At 47.1% G+C, this 26,462-nt stretch overlaps 1 protein-coding gene across 8 annotated transcripts in view; it reads right to left on the bottom strand.

Annotated features, from left to right (window-relative positions):
- htt (huntingtin) overlaps window positions 1–26,254 on the bottom strand; it is a 256,421-nt gene extending 230,167 nt beyond the window's left edge. For 4 of the 8 annotated variants that reach the window (XM_085974744.1, XM_085975173.1, XM_085974896.1 and 1 more), the window contains exon 1: window positions 25,917–26,254. In XM_085974744.1, coding sequence (XP_085830870.1) covers window positions 25,917–26,005 — 89 coding nt within the window. In that variant the 5' untranslated portion in view covers window positions 26,006–26,254. The remainder of the gene's footprint in view (window positions 1–25,916) is intronic. The other 4 variants (XM_085974966.1, XM_085975037.1, XM_085975100.1 and 1 more) reach the window with 1 other exon arrangement.
- Window positions 26,255–26,462: the final 208 nt, after the last annotated feature.

Genomic DNA, 26,462 nt, shown 5'->3' with positions numbered 1-26,462 from the left:
TATCCTCAGAAAAAACCAAATAGGCTTTCTTCCAAAACACCGCACCGCCGACCATATCTATACCCTTCACACCCTCATTGAAAAACATAAACACCAAACAAAAAATGGGAAAATATTCGCCTGTTTCATCGACTTCAAGAAAGCCTTTGACTCTATATGGCACGAAGGGCTCTATTACAAACTTCTTCAGTGTGGAATAGGGGGCAAAGTCTATGACCTTATTAAATCAATGTATCTGAAAAACAAATGCGGGGTCAAAATTGGAGACAAACGCACCGATTTCTTCACCCAGAGAAGAGGCGTCCGGCAGGGCTGCAATTTGAGCCCGACCCTGTTCAACATATACATAAATGAATTAGCAGACATGCTGGAGCAAAGCGAGTCACCAGGTCTCCGTCTCCTGGATGGAGAAGTGAAGTCCCTGTTCTATGCGGACGACCTGGTTCTGCTGTCTCCCACAGAACAGGGATTACAGCAACAACTAGACCTACTCGACAAATACTGCCAAAATTGGGCTCTAACAGTAAATCTAAAGAAAACCAACATCATGATTTTTCAGAAAAGACCCAGATGTCAGGAAAACAAATACCAGTTTACCCTCAGTGATACCACTATAGGACACACTATGAGCTACACCTACCTTGGTCTAACTATTACAGCATCAGGGAGCTTCAGCATAGCAGTGAATGCACTAAAAGAAAAAGCCCGAAGAGCCCTATATGCAATAAAAAGAAAATTCTACAACATCCAAATCCCAATCAAAATCTGGCTCAAAATTTTTGACAGCATAATCCTGCCCATTGCACTGTACGGTAGTGAAGTATGGGGCCCGCTAAATCACCAAAGCTACACTAAATGGGAAAAACACACAATAGAAGCCCTACATGCAGAATTCTGCCGAAGCATCCTTCGCACCCAAAGAAAAACGCCAACAAATGCATGCAGAGCCGAACTAGGCAGATACCCACTGATAATAAACATCCAAAAACGAGCACTAAACTTCCTAAATCACCTCAAATCTAGCTCCCCAGACACCCTTCATTTCAAAGCCTTTCAGACCCAAGAGCTAAACCCAGAAAAGAGTCCCCTGAGTCAGCTGCTACTGAAACTAAGTACTCAGCCGGACCCTGACCAACCCCAGACCAACACAGCCGTCCAAACACCAATCCGAGTGAACCAAATCATCAAACAATGCAAAGAAACCTACCTGGAACATTGGAACAAAATAACCGAAAGCCAAAGCAGATTAGAATGTTACCGGGCCCTAAAAAGAGAATATAAACTGGCAGACTACCTCACGACCATCAGAGACACAAAACAGAGACAGACCCTCACCAGGTACAGACTAAGCGACCACCAACTGGAAATTGAAAAAGGCAGATACAAGAAATCCTGGCAGCCTAGAGAGAATAGAATATGCGATCAATGTCTGGCCGGCGAGGTTGAAACAGAAATGCATTTCCTCCTAAAATGCGAAAAATTCAACACATCAAGAAACATATTATTCAACAAGCTAAGCCAAACAACCCCAGATTTCAAGGAATTGGATGATCTGTCAAAATTGAGATTAGTCCTAGGAGAAGGAGACAGACCATACCTTGGGGCTAAATATGTAACAACATGTCACAACCTGAGGACTGTTTAAAAGTAAGACTGTTTAAAATTAATATTGAACGTACCAAATGAAGTAGAAAGACTGTTTAAAATTAATATTGTTTAAAAGTAATATTGTATATACCCAACAAATGTCAAATCGATTGACACCTACAGAATGTTAGAAAACTGTACCTTTTTGCAATGTAAGCTTTGGCAATATGGTTCTCTGTAAACTTTCATGCCAATAAAGCATTTGAACTGAACTGAGAGAGAGGAGAGAGAGAGAGAGAGAGGAGAGAGAGAGAGGAGAGAGAGAGGAGAGAGAGAGAGAGAGAGAGAGGAGAGAGAGAGGAGAGAGAGAGGAGAGAGAGAGGAGAGAGAGAGAGAGGAGAGAGGAGAGAGAGGAGAGAGAGAGGAGAGAGGAGAGAGAGAGGAGAGAGAGAGAGAGAGAGAGAGAGAGAGAGAGAGAGAGAGAGAGAGAGAGAGAGAAGAGAGAGAGAGAGAAAAGAGAGAGAGAGAGAGAGAGAGAGAGAGAGAGAGAGAGAGAGAGAGAGAGAATCGCCATATTTCGAAGAGGAGTTATTTGATACTCTCCACATGGAAATCAGCCATTTCCAGGCCCAAGGAAAGGCGATAATATGTGGGGACCTAAATGCAAGGACCGGTTGTGAACCTGACTTCATAGACCCACAGGGAAACAACCATGTGTTTGGCCAGACCCCTTTAGATGTCACACCAGCCATCGCAAATCGGAACAACCTTGATCGTGAAATAAATAAAAGCGGTAGGGAGGTAGTGCAACTCTGCCGAGCCTTAGGCCTGTACATAGTTAACGGTAGGTTCAGAGGGAACTCCCTAGGGAGACTCACATACTCCTCAACTCTTGGGTCTAGTGTGGTGGACTACACAATCACTGACCTGGACCCCTGCGATATCAACTCATTCACTGTCAGGCAGCAATCCCCCCTCTCAGACCATAACCAAATAAATATGTACCTTAAACTATCTGCCCAAAATACAGACACAAAAAAGGAACCCAGTAAGCTCCATAAAATAAACCAGACATACAGATGGGCCCCAGGCAGTGGAGAAAAATTCATCACAGCACTAAAGTCACCTGATCTCACAAGTAAAATATCAAAATTTAAAGAAAACCCATACGAGATCACCAGAGATGGTGTAAACATGGCCATAGAGGATATAAATATGATCTTCCATGAGGCAGCTGTAAAAGCCGACCTTGTGAAACAGAAGAGGAAGCGTCACAAAAGACAAAATAAAAATAAGAAATGGTTTGACCACGAATGCAAAAATGCCAGAAAAGACCTGAGAAAAATATCAAACCAAAAGCATCACCATCCAAACAATCCGGACCTACGTACTAGATACAATGAAACCCTCAAAAGATATAAACACACCATTAGGAACAAAACACAAAACTATACCCACAAAATACTCGAAGAAATTGAAAACTCCACCAATCCAAAACAATTCTGGGAAATGTGGAATAACCTGAGTACAACACAATTGCAAGCATTACCAATCCAAGATGGCGACATCTGGAGAACACATTTTGAAAACCTCTACAAAGACATCCCAATAAACGAAACAAACCCAAGTCAACATCAGGTCACAGAAAAACTCCACACATTAGAAGCAACAATTAAAGACAACCAAAACCCTCTAGACTCCCCAATCACATGGAAAGAACTGGCCACAAAAACAAAATCTCTCCACCTAAAGAAAGCCTGTGGCCCAGACAACATCAAAAATGAAATGCTCAAGTTCAGCAATATGGAGATGCAGGGTGCGGTACTCAAATTATTCAGCATCATATTACGTTCAGGCTGTTTTCCCGATATCTGGTGCCAAGGACTAATCTCCCCCATATATAAAAGTGGAAACAAATCAGACCCAAATAACTACCTCGGCATCTGTGTCAACAGTTGTCTAGGGAAGTTATTCTGCAGTATTCTAAATAGATTACTTGATTTTCTTAACAAACATAATATCCTCAGAAAAAACCAAATAGGCTTTCTTCCAAAACACCGCACCGCCGACCATATCTATACCCTTCACACCCTCATTGAAAAACATATACACCAAACAAAAAATGGGAAAATATTCGCCTGTTTCATCGACTTCAAGAAAGCCTTTGACTCTATATGGCACGAAGGGCTCTATTATAAACTTCTTCAGTGTGGAATAGGGGGCAAAGTCTATGACCTTATTAAATCAATGTATCTGAAAAACAAATGCGGGGTCAAAATTGGAGACAAACGCACCGATTTCTTCACCCAGAGAAGAGGCGTCCGGCAGGGCTGCAATTTGAGCCCGACCCTGTTCAACATATACATAAATGAATTAGCAGACATGCTGGAGCAAAGCGAGTCACCAGGTCTCCGTCTCCTGGATGGAGAAGTGAAATCCCTGTTCTATGCGGACGACCTGGTCCTGCTGTCTCCCACAGAACAGGGATTACAGCAACAACTAGACCTACTCGACAAATACTGCCAAAATTGGGCTCTAACAGTAAATCTAAAAAAAAAACATCATGATTTTTCAAAAAAGGCCCAGATGTCAGGAAAACAAATACCAGTTTACCCTCAGTGATACCACTATAGGACACACTATGAGCTACACCTACCTTGGTCTAACTATTACAGCATCAGGGAGCTTCAACATAGCAGTGAATGCACTAAAAGAAAAAGCCCGAAGAGCCCTATATGCAATAAAAAGAAAATTCTACAACATCCAAATCCCAATCAAAATCTGGCTCAAAATATTTGACAGCATAATCCTGCCCATTGCACTGTACGGTAGTGAAGTATGGGGCCCGCTAAATCACCAAAGCTACACCAAATGGGAAAAACACACAATAGAAGCCCTACATGCAGAATTCTGCCGAAGCATCCTTCGCATCCAAAGAAAAACGCCAACAAATGCATGCAGAGCCGAACTAGGCAGATACCCACTGATAATAAACATCCAAAAACGAGCACTAAACTTCCTAAATCACCTCAAATCTAGCTCCCCAGACACCATTCATTTCAAAGCATTTCAGACCCAAGAGCTAAACCCAGAAAAGAGTCCCCTGAGTCAGCTGCTACTGAAACTAAGTACTCAGCCGGACCCTGACCAACCCCAGACCAACACAGCCGTCCAAACACCAATCCGAGTGAACCAAATCATCAAACAATGCAAAGAAACCTACCTGGAACATTGGAACAAAATAACCGAAAGCCAAAGCAGATTAGAATGTTACCGGGCCCTAAAAAGAGAATATAAACTGGCAGACTACCTCACGACCATCAGAGACACAAAACAGAGACAGACCCTCACCAGGTACAGACTAAGCGACCACCAACTGGAAATTGAAAAAGGCAGATACAAGAAATCCTGGCAGCCTAGAGAGAATAGAATATGCGATCAATGTCTGGCCGGCGAGGTTGAAACAGAAATGCATTTCCTCCTAAAATGCGAAAAATTCAACACATCAAGAAACATATTATTCAACAAGCTAAGCCAAACAACCCCAGATTTCAAGGAATTGGATGACCTGTCAAAATTGAGATTAGTCCTGGGAGAAGGAGACAGACCATACCTTGGGGCCAAATATGTAACAACATGTCACAACCTGAGGACTGTTTAAAATTAAGACTGTTTAAAATTAATATTGAACGTACCAAATGAAGTACAAAGACTGTTTAAAATTAATATTGTTTAAAAGTAATATTGTATGTACCCAACAAATGTCAAATCGATTGACACCTACAAAATGTTTGAAAATGTACCTTTTTGCTATGTAAGCTTTGGCAATATGGTTCTCTGTAAACTTTCATGCCAATAAAGCATTTGAATTTGAATTTGAGAGAGAGAGAGAGAGAGAGAGAGAAACTGTTCTCATTGGCAGAAGGGTTGAGAACCAGAGGACACAGAATTAAGGTGATTGGCAGAAGAACCAAAGGCGGCGTAAGAAAAAGCTTTTTTTATGCAGCGAGTGGTTAAGATCAGGACTGCACTGCCTGAAAGGGTGGTGGAGGCAGACTCAATCTTATCTTTCAAAAGGGAGTTGGCTAAGTATCTGAAGTAAAAAATTTGCAGGGCTACAGGGAAAGGGTGGGGGAGTGGGATTAGCCGAGAGTCAGCACGGGCTCGACGGGCCGAATGGCCTTCTTCCGTGCTGTAACCATTCTATGATCAGAAGGCCCATTTTTAAAAAAAAAAAATTTATAAACTTAACAAGTGCATCAAATAAAAAAGTAAATTGTGCTGAAGTACAACCTCAATTCTTTGTGCTCTTCACTGGATCAGGCTGATGGACCTGCAGTCTATATTTTTTTTGATTTGTTCATGAGATGTAGGCGTCGTTGGCAAGGCCAGCATTTATTGCCCATCCCTAATTCCCCGAGGTGGTGTTGGTGAGCCGCCTTCTTGAACCGCGGCAGTCCGTGTGGCGTGTATACTTCTTTGTAGCGGTTTGGTACAACTGAGTGGCTTGCATGGGCAGTTAAGAGTCAACCACATTGCTGCGGCTCTGGAGTCACGTCGGCCAGACCGGGCAAGGGCGGCAGATTTCCTTCCCTAAAGGACATTTGGGAACCAGATGGGTTTTTACAACAATCCTGTAGTTTCATGGCCACCATTACTGATACTAGCTCTTTATTCCAGATTTATTTAATTAACTGAATTTAAGTTCCCCAGCTGGTCCAGTAACATAACCACTATGTTACCTTTATATAGAGTACAGTATATAGAATTAAAGAATATTACAGCACAAAAATTTCGCCCAACTGGTCCATGCCGGTGTTTATGTTCCACACAAGCCTCAACCACCCCTCTTCATCTCACCCCATCAACATATCCTTCCATCTCCCTCATGTACTTATCTAGCTTCCCCTTAAATGCATCTACGCTATTCACCTCGACCACTCCCTGTGGTAGCGAGTTCCACATTCTCACCACTCTCTCGGTAAAGAAGTTTCTCCTGAGCTCCCTATTGGATTTATTATCTTACATATTCCCTTTTTGTTTCATAATAGTCCTACAATGCAGACACCAGTTTAAAGGCACAGTACTGCCGGTAGCATCACAGCAAGTCAAGAGCCATTACAAACCCGAGTTGAGGCCGGATTTTGTTGCACAGATTTTCAGTGATGATTAAATACAAACACACAAATCAATCGTGGGCTTCTAATAAAAGCCTGCAATACTGGCAAAAGTCAGGCAAGCACCCGGTCAGATCCAAAAATAGGAAGAATGCGGGACCAGTGGAACTTCTTTTTTCCTTTTGCACTCTTCGCGCCTTTTGGAAAATGAACTTTCCCATGTTTTAGATCTTTCTGTACCACTGCTTAGCTGAGTAGATAGCAATCTACTACTGGTGTCAGCCATGGCTCAGTGGGTAGGCAACACTCTCGCTACTGAGTCAGAAGGTTGTGGTTTCAAGTTTCACTTCAGAGACTAGAGCACAAAGATCCAGGCTGACGCGCCAGTGCAGTGCTGAGGGAGTGCCGCACTGTCGGAGGGGCCGTCTTTCGGATGAGACGTTAAACCGAGACCCCGTCTGCTCTCTCAGGTGGGCGTAAAAGATCCCGTGGCACTATTTCAAAGAAGAGCAGCGCAGTTATCCCCGGTGTCCTGGCCAATATTATTCCCACAAGCAACATCAGTAAAACAAATATTCTGGTCATTATCACATTGCTGTTTGTGGGAGCTTGCTGTGTGCAAATTGGCTGCCGTGTTTCCTACATTACAATAGTGAGACAACATTCCAAAAGTACTTCAGTGGCTGTAAAGCACTTTGGGATGTCCGGAGGTCGTGAAAGGCGCTGTAGCAATGCAAGTATTTCTTTTACTAGGCTTGTGTCAAGAGTGGCCTGGAACCCCCAGCAACAGTTAGCTCCCTCTCCACACAACACAGCCTGCAGTTCACTGTGGGAGGAACTACAAATGCAAACACACTGAAGTGTCAACAAATGTGGTCATATCACCAGCTGAGACACGGAATATATTGCGACAAAAGTTTAATACATTCAATGAAAAGTCAAACTTATGTTTTTATTAAAATTTGGATTATAACCCGTGCCTCAAGACAAAAACCCAAATCAGAGAGGTTTATGGCACAGAAGGAGACCATTCGGCCCATCATGTCTGTGCCGGTTGAGAAAGAGCTATCCAGCCTAATCCCACTTTCCAGTTCTTGGTCCGTAGCCCTGCAGGTTACAGCACTTCAAGTGCATATCCAAGCACTTTTTAAATGCAATGAGGGTTTCGGCCTCTCCCACCCTTTCAGACCCCACCACCCTCTGGGTGAAAAAAGTTCTCAACTCCCCATTAAACCTCCGACCAATTACTTTAAATCTGTGCCCCCTGGTTATTGACCTCTCTGCTAAGGGAACTAGGTCCTTCCTATCCACTCTACGCTAGGCCCCTCATAATTTTATACACCTCAATTAAATCTCGCCTCGGCTCCAAAGAAAACAACCGCAGCTTATCCAATCTTTCCTCATAGCTAAACTTCTCCAGTCCTGGCAACATCCTCACAAATCCCCTCCGTATCCTCTAGTGCGATCACATCTTTCCTGTAATGTGACCAATAAGGCACCTTGGTCAAGTTGCACACACTACCCGTACAGGACACCTATTTGAAGTCGTAGCTTAGACACTAATAGAACTTGTTTACATTGTGATTAATGATGTACTAGTTTCTGGCACCTGCTCAGTACACAGTCATTATGAAGAATTTAATGAAACCAATTACACAGCCCTTTTCAATACACAATGCAGTCCTACCAGACATGCATTAACAAAAGCAAACAAGATGTACTGGGAGTGGTAATAAAGAGTTGATCATTATCTATTCGTTCACTAGAAATAGGGAAACCAAAGAGCCGCCACATCCTCTCATAAAACACAAAGTAAACAACTGCTTACTGTTTTCCTCACTCCCTCAAAAACAGCACTCACCATATTGGCTTAACTCTGGTGGTAGCACGCTCACCATTAGGTCAGAAGATTGTGGATTGGAGCCGGACCACCAGGACTTGAGCACGACAACTTGCATTTATATAGCGCCTTTAACACAGTAAAATGTCCCAAGGCGCTTCACAGGAGTGTTGGAGAACAAAATTTGACACCGAGTCACGTAAGCAGATATTAGGGCAGATGACCAAAAGCTTGGCTTGGTCAAAGAGGTAGGTTTTACGGTGCATCTTAAAAGGAGGTTTAGCGAGGGAATTCCAGAGCTTAGGGCCCAGGCAGCTGAAGGCACAGCCACCAATGGTGCAGCGATTAAAATCAGGGACGCGCAAGAGGCAAGAATTGGAGGAGTGCAGAGATCTGGGAGGGTTGTGGGGCTGGAGGAGGTTACAGAGGTAGGGAGGGCATGGAGGAATTTGAAAACACATGAGAATTTTAAAATGCTGCAAATCTGAAATAAAAATAGAAAATGCTGGAAACACTCAGGTCAGGCAGCATCTATGGAGAGAGAAACAGATTTAACGTTTCAGGTCGATGACGAAAGCTCACAGGCCTGAAACGTTGACTCTCTCTCTCCACGGATGCTGCCTGACCTGCTGAGTGCTTCCAGAGTTTTGGATGAGCTCGAGTTTACGGAGGGTGTAAGGTGGGAGGCTGTCCGGGAGAGCACAAAGACTAGGCTGACAACCGGTGCAATGCTGCATTATCAGAAGAGCCGTCTTTTTGGAAGAAACGTTAAATTGAAGTCGCGGCGGCCTGCTTAGGTGCATATTAAAACTTTAAGGGGAAGGCTGTAGAGTTGGCATTCTGAAAGGATGAGATCAAATGACTCCAAAAACTGGCTACTGAAGCATTGGTGAGCCCGAGCTAGGGCAATTTGTTTCCGCATAGAGAAGCACCAGGCCTGTTCTTGCTCCTTTCCATAATGTCACATTAAGATCACTAACTCATCATGGGAGCCATGATGAGTAGGTCAGCCACCTAACCTCAAACAGACCATCGTTCGCAGCAAATTACCCAGCTTTCAGGAGAACAGCGACCACGCCACCACACAACCCTGCCACGGCAACCTCTGCAAGACATGCCAGATCATCAACAGAGATACCATCACACGCGAGGACACCACCCACCAGGTACATACTCTCGTGACTCGGCCAACGTTGTCTACCTCATACGTTGCAGGAAAGGATGCCCCGGAGCATGGTACATCGGCGAGACCATGCAGACACTGCAACAGCGGATGAACGGACACCGCACAACAATCACCAGGCAGGAGTGTTCCCTCCTAGTCGGGGAACACTTCAGCAGTCAAGGACATTCAGCCTCCGATCTTCGGGTAAGCATTCTCCAAGGCGGCCTTCGAGACACACGACAACGCAAAATCGTCGAGCAGAAACTGATAGCCAAGTTCCGCACTCATGAGGACGGCCTCAACCGGGATCTTGGGTTCATGTCACGCTACATGTAACCCCACCTGATGTAGAGTCATCCAGACTCGAGTCGTTGTTGGCTTGTTCTCGCTGCACAGATGCGGCCGGACCTGCTGTGATTTCCAGCAAAGTTTTTTGGGGTTTTTTCTGTTTTTCATACAGACCCCAGCATCTGCAACATTTGACCCCTTGTGACCCCACCTCATTGTTCTTTGATGTAATGTTTTCCTGACTGACCTGTTTGGACACCATTCACACCTTTGATTGCTGTGATTATCTCTCTGCCAAGATGTGATAAAGGGCAGTTAGAAAGATTACCTGTAATCATCTGGCAGTTTTCTCTGACTATATATGCTGTGCCTGTATGCTTCTCTTCATTTCACCTGACGAAGGAGCAGCGCTCCGAAAGCTTGTGATTTTAAATAAAGCTGTTGGACTATAACCGGTGTTGAGACTTCCTACATTCATCATGGGAGGAAGGGGAATATCAGAAGCATTGGCCTTTGTTACATCACACCTTAAACATTCACTCCCTCCACCACCGGCACACCGTGGCTGCAGTGTGTACCATCTACAAGATACACTGCAGCAACTCGCCACGGCTTCTTCGGCAGCACCTCTCAAACCTGTGACCTCCATTGCCGAGAAGGACATATGACAGCAGGCACATGGGAACACCATCACCTCCAAGTTCCCCTCCAAGCCACACACCAACCTGACTTGGAAGTATATCGCCGATCCTTCATCATCGCTGGGTCAAAGCCCTGGAACTCCCTCCCTCACGGCACAGCACCTTCCCCACAAGGACTGCAGCAGTTCAAGAGGCGGCTCATCACCACCTTCTCAAGGACAATTAGGGATGGGCAATAAATGCTGGCCTTGCCAGCGATGCCTACATCCCAGGAACGAATAAAACAAAATTCCGTGGCACTGGCGCTGTGCTATTCCTCTGGTAAGTATATTTTGTCGTCGTTACTTTTTTACCCTCTTATTCATTCTCAGCATTTATTGCCCATCCCGAGTTACCCTGAGAAGGTGGTGGTGGTGGGCCGCCTTCTTGAAGTAAGGTGGCATACGGGATACTTACCTTTATTAGCAATGGGGGGGGGGGGGGGGTCTCATGCTTGAACTGTATAAAACACTAGTTAGCCCACAGCTAGCGTACCGCACACAGTTCTGGTCACCACATTACAGGAAAGATGTGATTGCACTAGAGAATATAAAGAGGAGATTTACGAGGATGTTGCCAGGACTGGAGAATTTTAGATATGAGGATGTGGTAAACCACTGTTATACCTGTCTGTAGAGGTATGTGTATTCCACTAGGTATAGGTCTGGACATGCCTCGGCTGACTCCTCCCACTATTCCAGGTATATAAGTGACTACCTCCCAGTCCCTTAGTATTCTGGACGGGTCGACCACTCGAGACAAGACCTTCATTCTTTAGTTAATAAAAGCCTGATTGTTACTCGCTCAACCTCAGTCTTTTGAGTAATTGATGGCGCATCAATTTTTTTAACTAAATTTTTATAATGGAGAAGATCCTCACACCAGCATGCCTGGACCTGGACAGTCGGGAAGTGGACGCTTCCACCAAGTTTGCTCACTGGCTCATGTGCTTCGAGACATTCCTGACTGCCTCCACTGCGGTCACAACGGATGCAGACAAACTGTCTGTCCTGATCTCCAAGGTGAACCACCGAGTGTACTCAGTCATCCAGGACGCGACCTCGTACACAGACGCCCTCCAGCTCCTCAAGACTCAGTACGCGCGCCCTGTGAACGAAGTGTACGCCAGGCACCTCCTGGGGAGTCGCAAGCAACAACCTGGGGAATCGACTGAGGAATACCTCCAAGCACTGTCCGTGCTTGGCCGGGCCTGTGGGTGCAAGGCGGTAACGCCTGCTAAGTACACGGAGGAACTGATCCGGGATGCCTTCGTAGCGGGCCACAGGTCCAACTACACCCGACAGCGTCTGCTGGAGCAGAGCGACCTCAACCAAGCCTCCGAAATCGCACTAACGCTGGACGCAGCCTACCGGGGCATGGATGCCTACCCCTCTGCACCGTGGACGCCGCAGGGAACGACAACCTGGGACACGGTAGGACAGCCCCATTGCACCGTGCCACCCCAGCCACAGCCCAACAACGGCCCAACTACCGCAGCAGTGTCCCAAAGCCAGACAGCAGTATCCCAAGGCCAGAAATGCTACTTCTGTGGCCAGGCCAAACACCCCAGAGCGCGCTGCCCGGCAAAGAATGCGACCTGCTCGGGCTGCGGGAAAAAGGGACACTACGCCAGCGTCTGCAAGGCCAAAGCCACCCCGAACGCCAGCAGCGCCGCGTGTGGGCCGTCATCTTGGGCCTCCCCAGACATGTGCGAACCACCGCAGCAGCAGCCATCTTGGACGACTCCAGCCACATGGGAATCATGGACGCCGCCATCTTGGACACCAGCCGGGACGCAGCAGACCGCCAACCCCCCCCCCCGCCATCTGATACCCGCAGCGACACACCGACCCCTACGCTGGCCTCTGTTACGCTGGACCAAACGAGACCGCACCAACTAGCTCGGTCCAAAATGGACGTTAAGGTAAACGGCTATGCAATAAACTGCCTTTTTGACTCCGGGAGCACAGAGAGCTTCATCCACCCCGACACAGTGCGGCGTTGCTCTCTCCCAGTCCTGCCTGCGCACCAGCGGATTTCTATGGCCTCCGAGTCCCAGTCAGCGGACATTGGCGGCTACTGCGTGGGGACACTAGTAGTAGACGGGACTGTATTCAATAATTTTAAACTCCTGGTCCTGCCCGACCTCTGCGCTGCCATCCTACTGGGGTTGGATTTCCAGTGCCACCTCAAAAGCGTTACGATGGCGTACGGTGGCCCCCTCCCCCCACTCAGTCCGCAGCCAGCAGCCTCCAAATTGCCCGCCGCGCACCAGATGCAACCTCTTCACACTCAGAGTTCCACCCCACTGTTTGCTAACCTCACCCCCGACTGTAAGCCCATCGCCACAAAGAGCAGGCGATACAGTGCCGGGGACAGGGTTTTCATCAAAACTGAAGTGGAGCGGCTCCTGAAGGAGGGGATTATTGAGGGCAGCTCCAGCCCCTGGCGAGCCCAGGTTGTGGTCGTTAAGACTGGCGAGAAACAACGCCTGGTCATCGACTACAGCCAAACAATAAACCGCTACACCCTGCTGGACGCCTACCCACTCCCCCGCATAGCTGACATGATCAACCAGATCACGCAGTACCGCGTCTTTTCGACCATTGACCTGAAATCAGTGTACCACCAGCTCCCCATCTGCCCTGAAGACCGCCAGTATACTGCTTTTGAGGCAAACGGCCGCCTCGATCACTTCCTTAGGGTTCCCTTCGGCGTTACCAACGGGGTCTCCGTCTTCCAAAGGGAGATGGACCGGATGGTCGATCAAAACGCGCTGCAGGCCACTTTCCCTTACCTAGACAATGTGACCATCTGCGGCCAGGACTTGCAGGACCATGACGCAAACCTCGAGAAATTCCTCCGCACCGCCCAACTCCTGAACCTGACATATAACAAGGAGAAGTGCATATTCCGCACAGACTGCCTCGCCATCCTTGGCTGTGTTGTGGAACACGGGGTCATCGGTCCCGACCCGGACCGGATGCGTCCCCTTATGGAACTCCCACTGCCCCACTGCCTAAAAGCCCTGAAGAGGTGCCTAGGGTTTTTTTCCTACTACGCTCAGTGGGTCCCCTACTATGCAGACAAAGCCCGTCCGCTGATCAAATCCACCTCTTTTCCCCTGATGGCAGAGGCCCGCTCGGCCTTCCACCGCATCAAGGAGGACATTGCCAAAGCCACCATGCACGCAGTGGACGAATCCATCCCCTTCCAGGTGGAAAGCGATGCATCCGACTTCGCTCTGGCCGCCACCCTTAATCAGGCAGGGAGACCCGTGGCATTCTTCTCACGAACCCTCCAGGGCCCGGAGACCAGACACTCCGCGGTCGAGAAGGAGGCCCAGGCTATTGTGGAGGCTGTGCGTCATTGGAGGCACTACCTGGCCGGAAAACGATTTACCCTGCTCACTGACCAGCGTTCAGTTGCTTTTATGTTCAACAACAAGCAGAGGGGCAAAATCAAAAATGACAAGATCTTGAGGTGGAGAATCGAACTTTCCACCTACAACTACAAGATCTTGTACCGGCCTGGGAAGCTCAATGAACCCCCAGATGCCCTATCGCGTGGCACCTGCGCCAGCGCGCAGATCGATAGGCTGAGGGCCCTCCACAATGACCTCTGCCACCCGGGGGTCACCAGGTTCTTCCACTTCATCAAGGCCCGCAACCTGCCTTACTCCATCGAGGAGGTCAGGACCATGACCAAGAACTGCCAAGTCTGCGCTGAGTGCAAACCGCACTTTTATAGACCAGACAGAGCCCACCTGATAAAAGCCACTCGCCCTTTCGAACGCCTGAGCGTCGATTTTAAAGGGCCTCTCCCCTCCTCCGACCGCAATGTGTACTTCCTCAACATCATTGACGAGTACTCCCGTTTCCCGTTCGCTATCCCCTGCTCGGACATGACCAGCGCCACGGTCATTAAATCTCTGAACAGCCTCTTCACCCTGTTCGGTTTCCCCAGCTATATCCATAGCGACCGGGGCTCATCGTTTATGAGTGACGAACTCCGCCAGTACCTGCTCGCTAGGGGTATAGCCACAAGCAGGACCACCAGTTACAACCCCCGGGGGAATGGACAGGTGGAAAGAGAGAATGCGACAGTTTGGAAGGCCGCCCTACTAGCCTTAAAGTCTAGGGGCCTTCCGACCTCCCGCTGGCAGGAGGTGCTCCCCGATGCGCTCCACTCGATTCGGTCACTGCTCTGCACTGCCACCCCTCACGAGAAAATGTTTGTCTTCCCAAGGAAGTCCACATCGGGGACATCGTTACCGCCATGGCTGATGTCCCCAGGGCCGGTACTACTGAGAAGACACGTGAGGGCCAATAAAACGGGCCCCCTGGTCGAGAGGGTCGACCTCCTCCACGCCAACCCCCAGTACGCTTACATTGCGTACCCGGACGGGCGGGAGGACACAGTCTCCATACGAGACCTCGCACCCTCGGGGCCCGCTGTAACCCACTACCCATTACCACCCCCCCCCCCACGACCCGATATCCAACCCCAGCAGCCGGCTCGCCTTGGACCGTCACCCACGAGGACTACACTCCAGGGCCCCAGCCTACACGGGACGCGACGCCGGAAGCTCCACCACCCCTGCCGTCGCCACGTCGATCACAGCGGCAGACAAGACCTCCGGAGAGACTCCAATACACAAACTTTTAAATACACTTCACCCCGCCGGACTCATTTTTAAACAAGGGGTGAATGTGGTAAACCACTGTTATACCTGTCTGTAGAGGTATGTGTATTCCACTAGGTACAGGTCTGGACATGCCTCGGCTGACTCCTCCCACTATTCCAGGTATATAAGTGACTACCTCCCAGTCCCTTAGTATTCTGGATGGGTCGACCACTCGAGACAAGACCTTCATTCTTTAGTTAATAAAAGCCTGATTGTTACTCGCTCAACCTCAGTCTTTTGAGTAATTGATGGCACATCAGAGGAAAGATTAGATAGGCTGGGGTTGTTTTCTTTGGAACAGAGGCGGCTGAGGGGAGACTTGATTGAGGTGTATAAAATTATGAGGAGCCTAGATAGAGTGGATAGGAAGGACCTATTTCCCTTAGCAGAGAGGTCAATAACCAGGGGGCATAGATTTAAAAAGTAATTGGTAGAAGGATTAGAGGGGAGTTGGAGAATTTGTTTCACCCAGAGGGCGGTGGGGGTCTGGAACTCACTGCCTGAAAGGGTGGTAGAGGCAGAAACCCTCATCACATTTAAAAAGTACTTGGATATGCACTTGAAGTGCCGTAACCTACAAGGCTACGGACCAAGAGCTGGAAAGTGGGATTAGGGTGGAGAGCTCTTTTTCGGCCAGCACAGACACGATGGGCCGAATGGCCTCCTTCTGTGCTGTAAATTTCTATGATTCTATGAAGTGCTGATAGCAGTTTGATACAATCAAGTGGCTTGCTGGACCCCTTCAGAGAGTAGTTATGAGTCAACCACGTTGCCCATTAATAGGAACTACGTTCTATCTTCATTTTCGGAGCAATTTTAACACAATAGCAAGCGATTTAAGGAGTCACTCTCTTACTGGGCGCCAGAATTTAAAACATTCAGAATGCAAGTTCTGGAAATATCTGGGATTACTTCCTATAACTCTGAACAATTTAAGTGAGGCTGGCAAAAATTGCATCTTCTCCACATTAACTCGCTCCAATTAAAAAGTAACGCCACTGCCTTATCACTTAAAAAACAAAACCCACTAAACATTGACAAATCACTTATCTGACGATATGAATCAAACTGAGTACATAAGACCATTGGTGCGTTTATCGTTAGAGTGCAAGAGGCAGTGAAGGGTGGTGGCAGTAAAAGTACTTTGCAGCATATTGAAAGTCATTTGCAGGGATTAGATTTGGTTTCTATGTTTGAGCAGGAGTTTTATTAACTATGTACAAGCGGATGAAGTTATTTTCGCCTCCACTTTCCGCAAGGTGAACACGAGTGTACAATAAGAAATTAAAGAAAGACTTGCATTGCTATAGCACCTTTCATGACCACCGGACATATCAAAGCGCTTTACAGCCAATGGAGCACTTTTTTAAGTATAGTCACTGTTGTAATGTAGGAAACGTGGCAGCCAATTTGCACACAGCAACTCCCACAAACAGCAATGTGATAATGACCAGATAATCTGATTTTGTGTTGTTGGTTAGGGAGAAATATTGGCCAGGACACCGGGGATAACTCCCCTGCTCTTCTTCGAAAGAGTGGCCGTGGGATCTTTTACATGCACTTGAGCACGCAGACAGGGCCTCGGTTTAACGTCTCATCTTAAAGATGGCACCTCCGACAGTGTGGCACTCCCTCAGCACTGCACTGGAATGTCAGCCTGGATTTTTGTGCTCAAATCTATATACACGAGTTGAAGAAGTTACTTTCATCTCCACTTTCCCCAAGGTAAACGTGAGTACACAATAAGGATGTGGGTGGTGGGGGGGAGAAAAGACATCCATGATAGAATAATCATACATGGACTCTGGAGGTAATGGCCTTGATGGCTTGAGTTAGTGAATGCCTCTTAGTCACTCAGTACTCCATGCACCTATTGATAATGGAAAAGGCCTTGCCAAGAATCAACTGAACTATTCAGAATAACATCCTTACGAGCCTCGGTATTGGGTCTCCCTCCTGTGCAGATCCGAATGTTCGAGTGACAGCAAATGAAATTATCTCAATCACTGCGGTTGGTTACAGAACACCAGACAACATGCAAAAATCAAGGTGACACTATTTAACAGACTGTTTGAAGACTGATTCCTCCTTCCCCCCCAGGCCAGCAGGCAAAGCTGCAAGAGATCCTTTAATCCTGCAATCAATTTTCCAATAAAATCTATGCTATTGATAAACTCTACATGCAGGGCACTTGTGATACAGCAATGTTAAGACTCTGGTGAGGTGTCAATAGTGGTTATACCCTTAAGGCTACATCACATCCACACACACCATTCATCTTCCTAACAAGCATGAGCAAACATTCCAAGTATCTAGCTCCTGCAAAGAATAAAGCCCAATTCCCAATTAAGCAAAAAATATCAGTAATAAATGATAATACTGGACATGAGCTAATGGTAGTAATGCCACTTATATTTCTCACAGGGTTACCTGAACTCTGAATGCAGTTGTGTCTCACTCCCCAGTATCTATTATTACTGACACCAGGCACTGTAGTAGTGTATTACATCCACTTGCCAAACAGATTTACAAACAAGCACGGCTTGGGGGAAGGCCGATTTTAATATGATAAGGCAGGATCTGGCCAAAGTGGACTGGGAGCAGCTGCTTATAGGAAAATCCACATCAAAACAGTGGGAGACTTTCAGAAGGGAAATAGAGAGAGTACAACGCCAACATGCTCCTGTAAAGGTCAAGGGTGGGACCAACAAGCAAAGGGAACCTTGGATGACAAGGGATATACAAAAATGCATTAGAAATAAGAGGGGGGCTTTTGGCAGTTACAAAAGACTAAAGACAGAAGAAGCCCTAGAGGAGTATAAAAAGTGCAGGGGCATACTTAAAAAAGAAATTAGGAGGGCGAGGAGGGGCCATGAAATAACACTGGCGAGCAAAATAAAGGAAAATCCTAAGATGTTTTATAAGTATATTAAGGGCAAGAGGATAACCAGGGAAAGGGTAGGGCCCATTAGGGACCAAAGTGGCAATCTGTGTGTAGAGCCAGAGGATGTAGGCGGGGTTTTAAATGAATTTTTTGCATCTGTGTTCACTATGGAGAAAGACGATGCAGACATAGAAATCGGGCAAGGGGACTGTGACATACTTGAACATATTAGCATCGAGAGGGAGGAGGTGCTAGCGGTTTTAGCGGGCCAAAAAGTGGATAAATCCCCAGGCCCGGACGAGATGTATCCCAGGCTGCTGTGGGAGGCAAGGGAGGAGATTGCAGGGGCTCTGACACTAATTTTCAGAACCTCTCTGGCCACAGGGGATGTACCAGAGGACTGGAGAACAGCTAACGTAGTACCATTATTCAAGAAGGGTAGCAGGGATAAACCAGGGAATTACAGGCCAGTGAGTCTAACATCTGTGGTGGGGAAATTATTGGAAAAAATTCTGAGGGACAAAATTAATCTCCACTTGGAGAGGCAAGGATTAATCGGGGATAGTCAGCATGGCTTTGTTAAGGGTAAATCATGTCTAACAAATCTGATCGAATTTTTCGAGGGGGTGACTAGTGGGGTGGATGAGGGAAATGCTGTGGATGTGGTGTACATGGACTTCAGTAAAGCTTTTGACAAAGTCCCGCATAGGAGACTGGTCAAGAAGGTAAGAGCCCATGGGATCCAGGGTGCCTTGGCGCGTTGGATCCTAAACTGGCTGAGTGGCAGGAGGCAGAGGGTGATGGTCGAAGGTTGCTTTTGTGACTGGAAGCCTGTGTCCAGTGGGGTACCTCAGGGATCGGTGCTGGGTCCCTTATTGTTTGTGATCTACATAAATGATTTGGATGAAAATGTAAAAGGTATGATCAGTAAGTTCGCAGATGACACGAAAATTGGTGGGGTGGTAAATTGCGAGGAGGAAAGCCTCAGGCTACAGGACGATATAAACGGGTTGGTCAGATGGGCGGAAAAGTGGCAAATGGAATTTAACCCTGAAAAGTGCGAGGTGATGCATTTTGGACGGACAAATAAGGCAAGGGAATACACAATGAGTGGTAGGACCCTAGGAAGTACAGAGGGTCAGAGGGACCTTGGTGTACATGTACATAGATCCCTGAAGGCAGCGGAACAGGTAGATAAGGTGGTTAAAAAGGCATATGGGATACTTGCCTTCATTAGCCGAGGCATAGAATATAAGAGCAGGGATGTTATGATGGAGCTGTACAAAACGCTGGTGAGGCCACAGCTGGAGTACTGTGTGCAGTTCTGGTCGCCTCACTATAGGAAGGATGTGATTGCTTTGGAGAGGGTGCAGAGAAGATTCACCAGGATGTTACCTGGGATGGAGCGCCTCAGCTATGAAGAGAGGCTGGACAGGCTGGAGTTGTTTTCCTTGGAGCAGAGAAGGCTGAGGGGGGACCTGATTGAGGTGTACAAAATAATGAGGGGCATAGATAGGGTAGATAACGAGGAACTTTTCCCCTTAGTGGGGGGGTCAATAACAAGGGGGCATAGATTCAGGGTAAGGGGCAGGAGATTTAGAGGGGATTTGAGGAGGAACTTTTTCACCCAGAGGGTGGTTGGAATGTGGAACTCAATGCCTGAAAGGGTGGTGGAGGCAGGAACCCTCACAACATTCAAGAAGCATTTGGATGAGCACTTGAAATGCCATTGCATACAAGGCTATGGACCAAATGCTGGAAAATGGGATTAGACTGGACAGGGATGGATGGGCGGCGCAGACACGATGGGCCGAAGGGCCTCTTTCTGTGCTGTAAAACTCTATGACTCTATGGCTGCACTTGCAGAATCGGGCTATATTTATTCAAACCGGTATTTTTAAAAAGCCATCAAAAATTATGGTCCTGGAAAAAAACTTACCTTGCAAGACTTTTAACGTTTTTAAATAATGCACAACTGGAAACAAACAATAATAATTGTAGTTCTATCTATAGCACCTTATCTGGTCTCAAAGTGCTTCACACAATGGCTGGAGTGCAACGACTATTGTTGCCCAGGATTGATCAGCAGGAGCAAGCAGCACTTACAATAAACCATCCCACTTCAGCTGCCGTCTACAGAGCGCACCAAGCTACACTATCAAATGCAGGCAATGAACAAAACTGAAGTTGGGAATTGTCTCGTCAGCGGACATTCTCCCCAGTTTCATAAACTTCAACTTTTTATGTTTCTGCCCCCACCACCCCTAAAATTCCAGTAAATTTATTCTCAACAATATTGTCCTTATCCATCTACAGACAACACCAAAAATGCAAACACCGCTTTGCAAAACTCCTCCGTTCAGTCCTCAAGCGTGACCCCGAGCTTCCGGTCGCCTGTCACTTTAATTCTTTGCTACACTCCCACTCGGACCTCAGCCTCCTACATGTTTCCCATGAAGCTCAACGCAAGCTCGAGGACCAGCACCTCATCTTTCGATTAGATACTTCACAGCCTTCCGGACCCAACACGGAGTTCAACAATTTCAGATCATAACCACTGCCCCCATTTTTTCCAGACGCCATTCCCATTTACACCTCCTCTAGACCCATCCTTTGTTTCTTCACTTGTCCCATCACCATCTCCTTCTACCTCACACCATCATCCCTTTTGCCATTTAATCTCTCCTGCCATCCACCCGATCACAGACCTTCCCTTTTGTTCTTTCCTCCCTCCCCCTGTACTTGCTTAAAATCTGTAACTTTCTCCAGTTCGGACGAAGGGTCGCCGACCTGAAACGTTAACTCTGTTTCTCTCTCCACAGATGCTGCCTGGCCTGCTGAGTATTGCCAGCATTTTCTGTTTTTATTTCAGATTTCCAGCCATCCGCAGTATTTTGCTTTTGCAAACGTCCCTTTTTAAAATCGCACCCAGTGCAAAAAGAGAGAACAGGGCAGGTTTGACGAGGTGACTGAACAGATTCAGATTAGATTTATTTGCCATATGTAACAAGTACAATGGAATGCTTGTTCCCCGTGGGGACGCGTCAGCTATACATACAGCGCCGCGTTCAGAGTCAATACAATGGCTTCCCGTGGCAGTGGGAGCACGATGTCCCTCAGCCGCTCCGTCCTCCTCTTCACCGCGGCCTCCTCCTCCTCACTGTTGCCGGCTCCACGTGTGGTGGCCTGCTTCTCCCGCTCTGGCCACCATGCCCGGCTCCCCTCCTCCCATCCGGACTGCGAGTTACCCGAAATGGAGCTGCCGGCCGACGTGCTGCAGCGTGTCGCGAGTCTGCTGCTGCTCGTTGCGCTGCGCTCCTCCGCCCGACTCGCCGAACACATCGTCGGGATGTGAATGCTCCAATTCGGCCTCCTCTTCACCGTCGCCAGCTCCACGGCCTGGGGCCTACTTCTCTCACACTGGGCAAGTGGAAATTCTTGATTAAAATTCTTCTTCCCCCCAAAGGCTGAACGCACAAGTCAGTATCTCACACAGCTGCTGAGTGACAGTTCCAATGGAAAATGTAATGGTACAGCTGCTGAGCAAGTGCTGATGAGGTGGGGTGGGGTGGTGTGGTTGGAGGATCCCATCCTAATATCCCACCACCCACGCCACTTTCCACAACCTGAGCTCCACTGATTATGTAGCACCTTCCACCCCTTTCCAGCCGTTTTTATATAAAAAAAATTTTTTAAAAATTAAAAAAATCTGTACTATTGACTGAGTGGAGCACAAAAATCTAGGCCGACACTCCCAGTGCAGTGCTGAGGGAGTGCTGCACTGTCGGAGGTGCCGTCTTTAGGATGAGACGTTAAACCGAGGATCCTTCTGCTCTCGGGTGGACGTAAAAAATCCCATGGCCACTATTTCGAAGAGGAGCAGGGGAGTTCTCCCCGGTGTCCTGACCAATATTTATCCCTCAATCAACATCACTGAAAAACAGATTATCTGATCATCACATTGTTGTTTGTGGGAGCTTGCTGTGCGCAAATTGGCTGCCACGTTTTCTACATTACAACAGCGACTCCACTTCAAGAAGTACTTCATTGGCTGTAAACAACTTGTATTTATATAGCGCCTTTAACATAGTAAAACATCCCAAGGCGCTGCACAGGAGTATTTTAAGACAAAAAATTTGACACCGATCCACATAAGGATAAATTAGGGCAGGGGACCAAAAGCTTGGTCAAAGAGGTAGGTTTTAAGGAGCGTCAAAGGAGGAAAGAGAGGTAGAGAGGCGGACAGGTTTAGGGAGGGAATTCCAGAGCTTAGGGCCTAGACAACAGAAGGCACGGCCACCAAAGGCTGAGCGATTAGAATCAGGGATGCTCAAGCGGGCAGAAATAGAGGAGCGCGGATATCTCAGGATGCTTCTGGACATCTGGTGGTTGTGAAAGGCACTATAGGAATGCAACTTTCTTTCTTTTTAAATCCATTAGCCAGCTATTTATAAAAGTCTCCACCTTTAGAAAAAATATCTGTGCTATTGAACATAAGAAATAGGAGCAGGAATAGGCCACTTGGCCCCACGAGCCTGCTCCGCCATTCAATAAGATCATGGCTGATCTTGAGCTCAAAGCTCCCCATAACCCTTCACTCCCTTACCTTGCAAAAATCTGTCTATCTCCACCTTCAATGTATTCAATGACCCAGCCTCCACAGCTCTCTGGGGTAGAGAATTCCACAGATTTACGACCATCAGAGAAGAAATTCCTCCTCATCTCAGTTCTAAAAGGGCGATCCTTTATTCTAAAACTGTGCCCCCGAGTTCTAGATTTCCCCACAAGGGGAAACATCCTCTCTGCGTCTACCTTGTCGAGCCCCCTCAGTATCTTATATGTTTCAATAAGATACCCTCTCATTCTTCTAAATTCCAATGAGTATAGGCTCAGCCTGCTCAACCTTTCCTCATAAGTCAACCCCCTCATCTCTGGAATTGACCAAGTGAATCGTCTCTGAACTGCCTCCAATGCAAGTATATCCTTCCTTAAATAAAGAGACTAAAACTGTATGCAGTACTCCAGGTGTGGTCTCACCAATACCCTGTACAGCTGCTTTCATACTCCAACCCCCTTGCAATCAGGGCCAACATTCCATTTGCCTTTTTGATTACTTGCTTTACCTGCATGCTAACTTTTTGTGTTTCATGCACAAGGACCCCCAGGTCCCTCTGAACTGTAGCATTTTCTAATCTCTCTCCATTTAAATAATAATGTTTTTGGTTTTTTTTTCCTGCCAAAGTGTATAACCTTGCACTTTCCCACATTATACTCCATCTGCAAAATGTTTGCCCACACACTTAGCCTGTCTATATCCCTTTGCAGATTCTTTGAATCCTCTGCACAACTTGCTTTCCCACCCATCTTTGTATCATCCGCAAACTCAGCTGCATTACACTCGGTCCCTTCATCCAAGTCATTAATGTACAGGAGACTCTTCGGTATCCGGCACCGACGGGACCGGGATGGTGCCGGTTGATTAAAAATTACGGATGACGGAGAGGGTTATCTACTGAGGCTATTTTTAACAAACAAAACTTTAAAAAAATCAAGAAATGCACAGTATACAGTAATTGGGTACTCACCTACACTGCGGGAGAGTCAGACTCCTCTTATTGAGGTGTTCGGACTTCCGACAGCGCCAAGAAGCCGAGTAATGGCAGTTTGGAGAACTACCCCCACTGACTAACTCGGCCACCACAGGAGACTCTGACTCGACAACATTTCCAGTTATTGAGGTGTTGTTTTCAGAGTATGAATTTTGCCGGTTAATAGAGAATTCCGGATATTTAGGTGCCGTTTAAACAAGGGTTTCCTGCAGATTGAAAATAGTTGAGGCCCCAGCACCGATCCCTCTGGCACCCCACTAGTTACCGTTTACCAACCGGAAAATGACCCATTTATCCCGACCCTCTGCTTTCTGTTAGTTAGCCAATTCTCTAGCTACGTTAATATATTACCCCCAATTCCGTGAGCTCTATTGCAGTAACCTTTCATGTGGTACCTTATCGAATGCCTTCTGGAAATCTAAATACACCACATCCACTGGTTCCCCTTTCTCCACCCTGCTCAGTACCTCCTCAAAGAACTCCAGTAAGTTTGTTAAACATGATTTCTCTTTCATAAAACCATGCTGACTCTGCTTGACTGCATTATGATTTTCCAAATGCCCTGCTACTGCTTCCTTAATGAAGGACTCCAGCATTTTTCCAACGACAGATGTTAGGCTAACTGGTCTGTAGTTTCCTGCTTTCTGTCTCCCTCCTTTCTTAAATAGGGGTATTACATTTGCGGTTTTCCAATCCGCTGGGACCTCTTCAGAGTCCAGGGAATTTTGGTATATCGCAACCCATTTAATGCATCCACTATCTCTGCAGCCACTTCTTTTAAGACCCTGGGATGCAGGCCATCTGGTCCAGGGGACTTGTCTTTTAGTCCCATTATTTTACCAAGTACTATTTCCTTAGTGATTGTCTTTAGTTCCCCCCTCCCAGTGGTCCCTTGATTATCCATTATTGGGATGTTATTAGTGTCTTCTACCGTGAAGACAGATACAAAATATTTCTGTCTCCGCCACTTCCCATTGGATCCCCACCTCCCTGCCCCTATTTTGTGTCAGACCTATGAACCAGCAGTTTTCAATCAGGAGCACCTTCAAATATTGATGCAATTCCAGGAAAACCAATATACTAAAGATAGCAATAACAAAAAAAATTACCAGAAACACTCAGCAAATCAGTCAGCATCCGTGAAGAGTACAGGACAAGGTAACGTTTCAGATGTAGGGCCTGCATCAGACTTTAATTTGTTTATGCTCTCGTCACTGGTGCTGACTGACCTACTGAGCGTTTACAGCATGTTCTGTTTTGTTTTAAGTTTTATAGCATCTGCAGTTCCTTTTTTTGCTCTCCATCCTCTCCTCCCCTCCCCAGCCAATGCAAGCATCGGCTACCCAAAGGAAAATGGTGCCATCAATGGGGAAAACATCTTGCATGCAGCACCGCAACAGACATGTCAATAAATATAGAAATCAGATGACTAAGGAACAGAAACCGGATCACCTCCCAGACTCCCTGGAACCCCCTTCAGACTCCCAGGAACTGTAACTTGCGTTTGTGTATCTGTAGGTGCATGTAGTTAGTTAGTTAGTTAGTTAGTGTGTGTGTGTTCATATTTGTATGCATCCAAGTACGTGTGCACACATTTGTGTGTATGTATGTGTACATGTGAAGATGCGTGTGTCAGTGTATGAGAATGTATGTTTTCATGTGTATATTTGTGTCATTATATTTGAGTGAATGTACTTGTGTATGCCTGTGTTTGAGTATGAATGTGCACACACATGCACACAAGTGCATCGGTGTGTTTGTCAATGTTTGTATGTGTGTCAGTGTGTTTTTGTGTGTGGTGTGCGTTTTTGTGTGTGTGTGTATATTTGAGCGTCAGTGTGTTTGTGTGTGTGTATATTTGAGTGTGTCAGTGTGTTTTTCAGTATATTTGAATGTCACTGTTTGTCAGTGTGCTTGTGTGTATGTCAGTGTGTGTCACTGTGTTTTTGTGTATATTTGCATGTGTTTTTGTGCGTGCATATTTGAGTGTGTCAGTGTGTTTGTGTGTGTGCGTATATTTGAGTGTCTCTCTTTCGGTTTTCAGGCTCTGTTTACTCACTGTTTCTGTCCCGGCTCCTCGCTGGACGGTCCTTGCTGGAATGACTTTAGTGACTCGAAGGCCTTCATCAGTTTCTCCATGGTTGCCATTTTATTAGGGAGCGAGAGAGAGAGAGAGAGAGAGAGAATATTGCGGGGGGAAAAGAGGAAAGGAGCTCGGTAACCTGACCCCTTACAAAGGGAATTTTAATTCGACAACCAAACACACCGAGACCAGCGCTGGGTGTCGGTGCAGGCAGGCGGGAGCAGGGCTTCTACCCGCAACGCACACACCCGCCGAACCGCCGGCTGTCGCCAAACTCGGCGTCCACCGCCATCTTGCTGAGGAAAAAAATCCCACCATCCGTCCCCTGCAACCTAACCTGACGGCAGCGCCTGCCCCGCCCCGTCAACCCGATTGACGGCTCGACTGATCAATCAGCGATCAGTCTCTGGCCTTTTAGGCCAATGATATTGGAGTGGGGGGCGGGACAGGCTGGGACAGCCGAACCTGACGTCTTCGCCTGTCCCGCCCCCTTCACCCGATTGATGGCCCTACTGACCAACC

The sequence above is a fragment of the Somniosus microcephalus genome, chromosome 1, assembly GCF_052327205.1.
Source record: "Somniosus microcephalus isolate GS21.2 chromosome 1, FLI_Smic_1.0, whole genome shotgun sequence".
Lineage (NCBI taxonomy): Eukaryota > Metazoa > Chordata > Chondrichthyes > Squaliformes > Somniosidae > Somniosus > Somniosus microcephalus.
The sequence above is the reverse complement of the archived record's forward strand: the minus strand, read 5'-3'. Positions and strand labels throughout refer to the sequence as shown.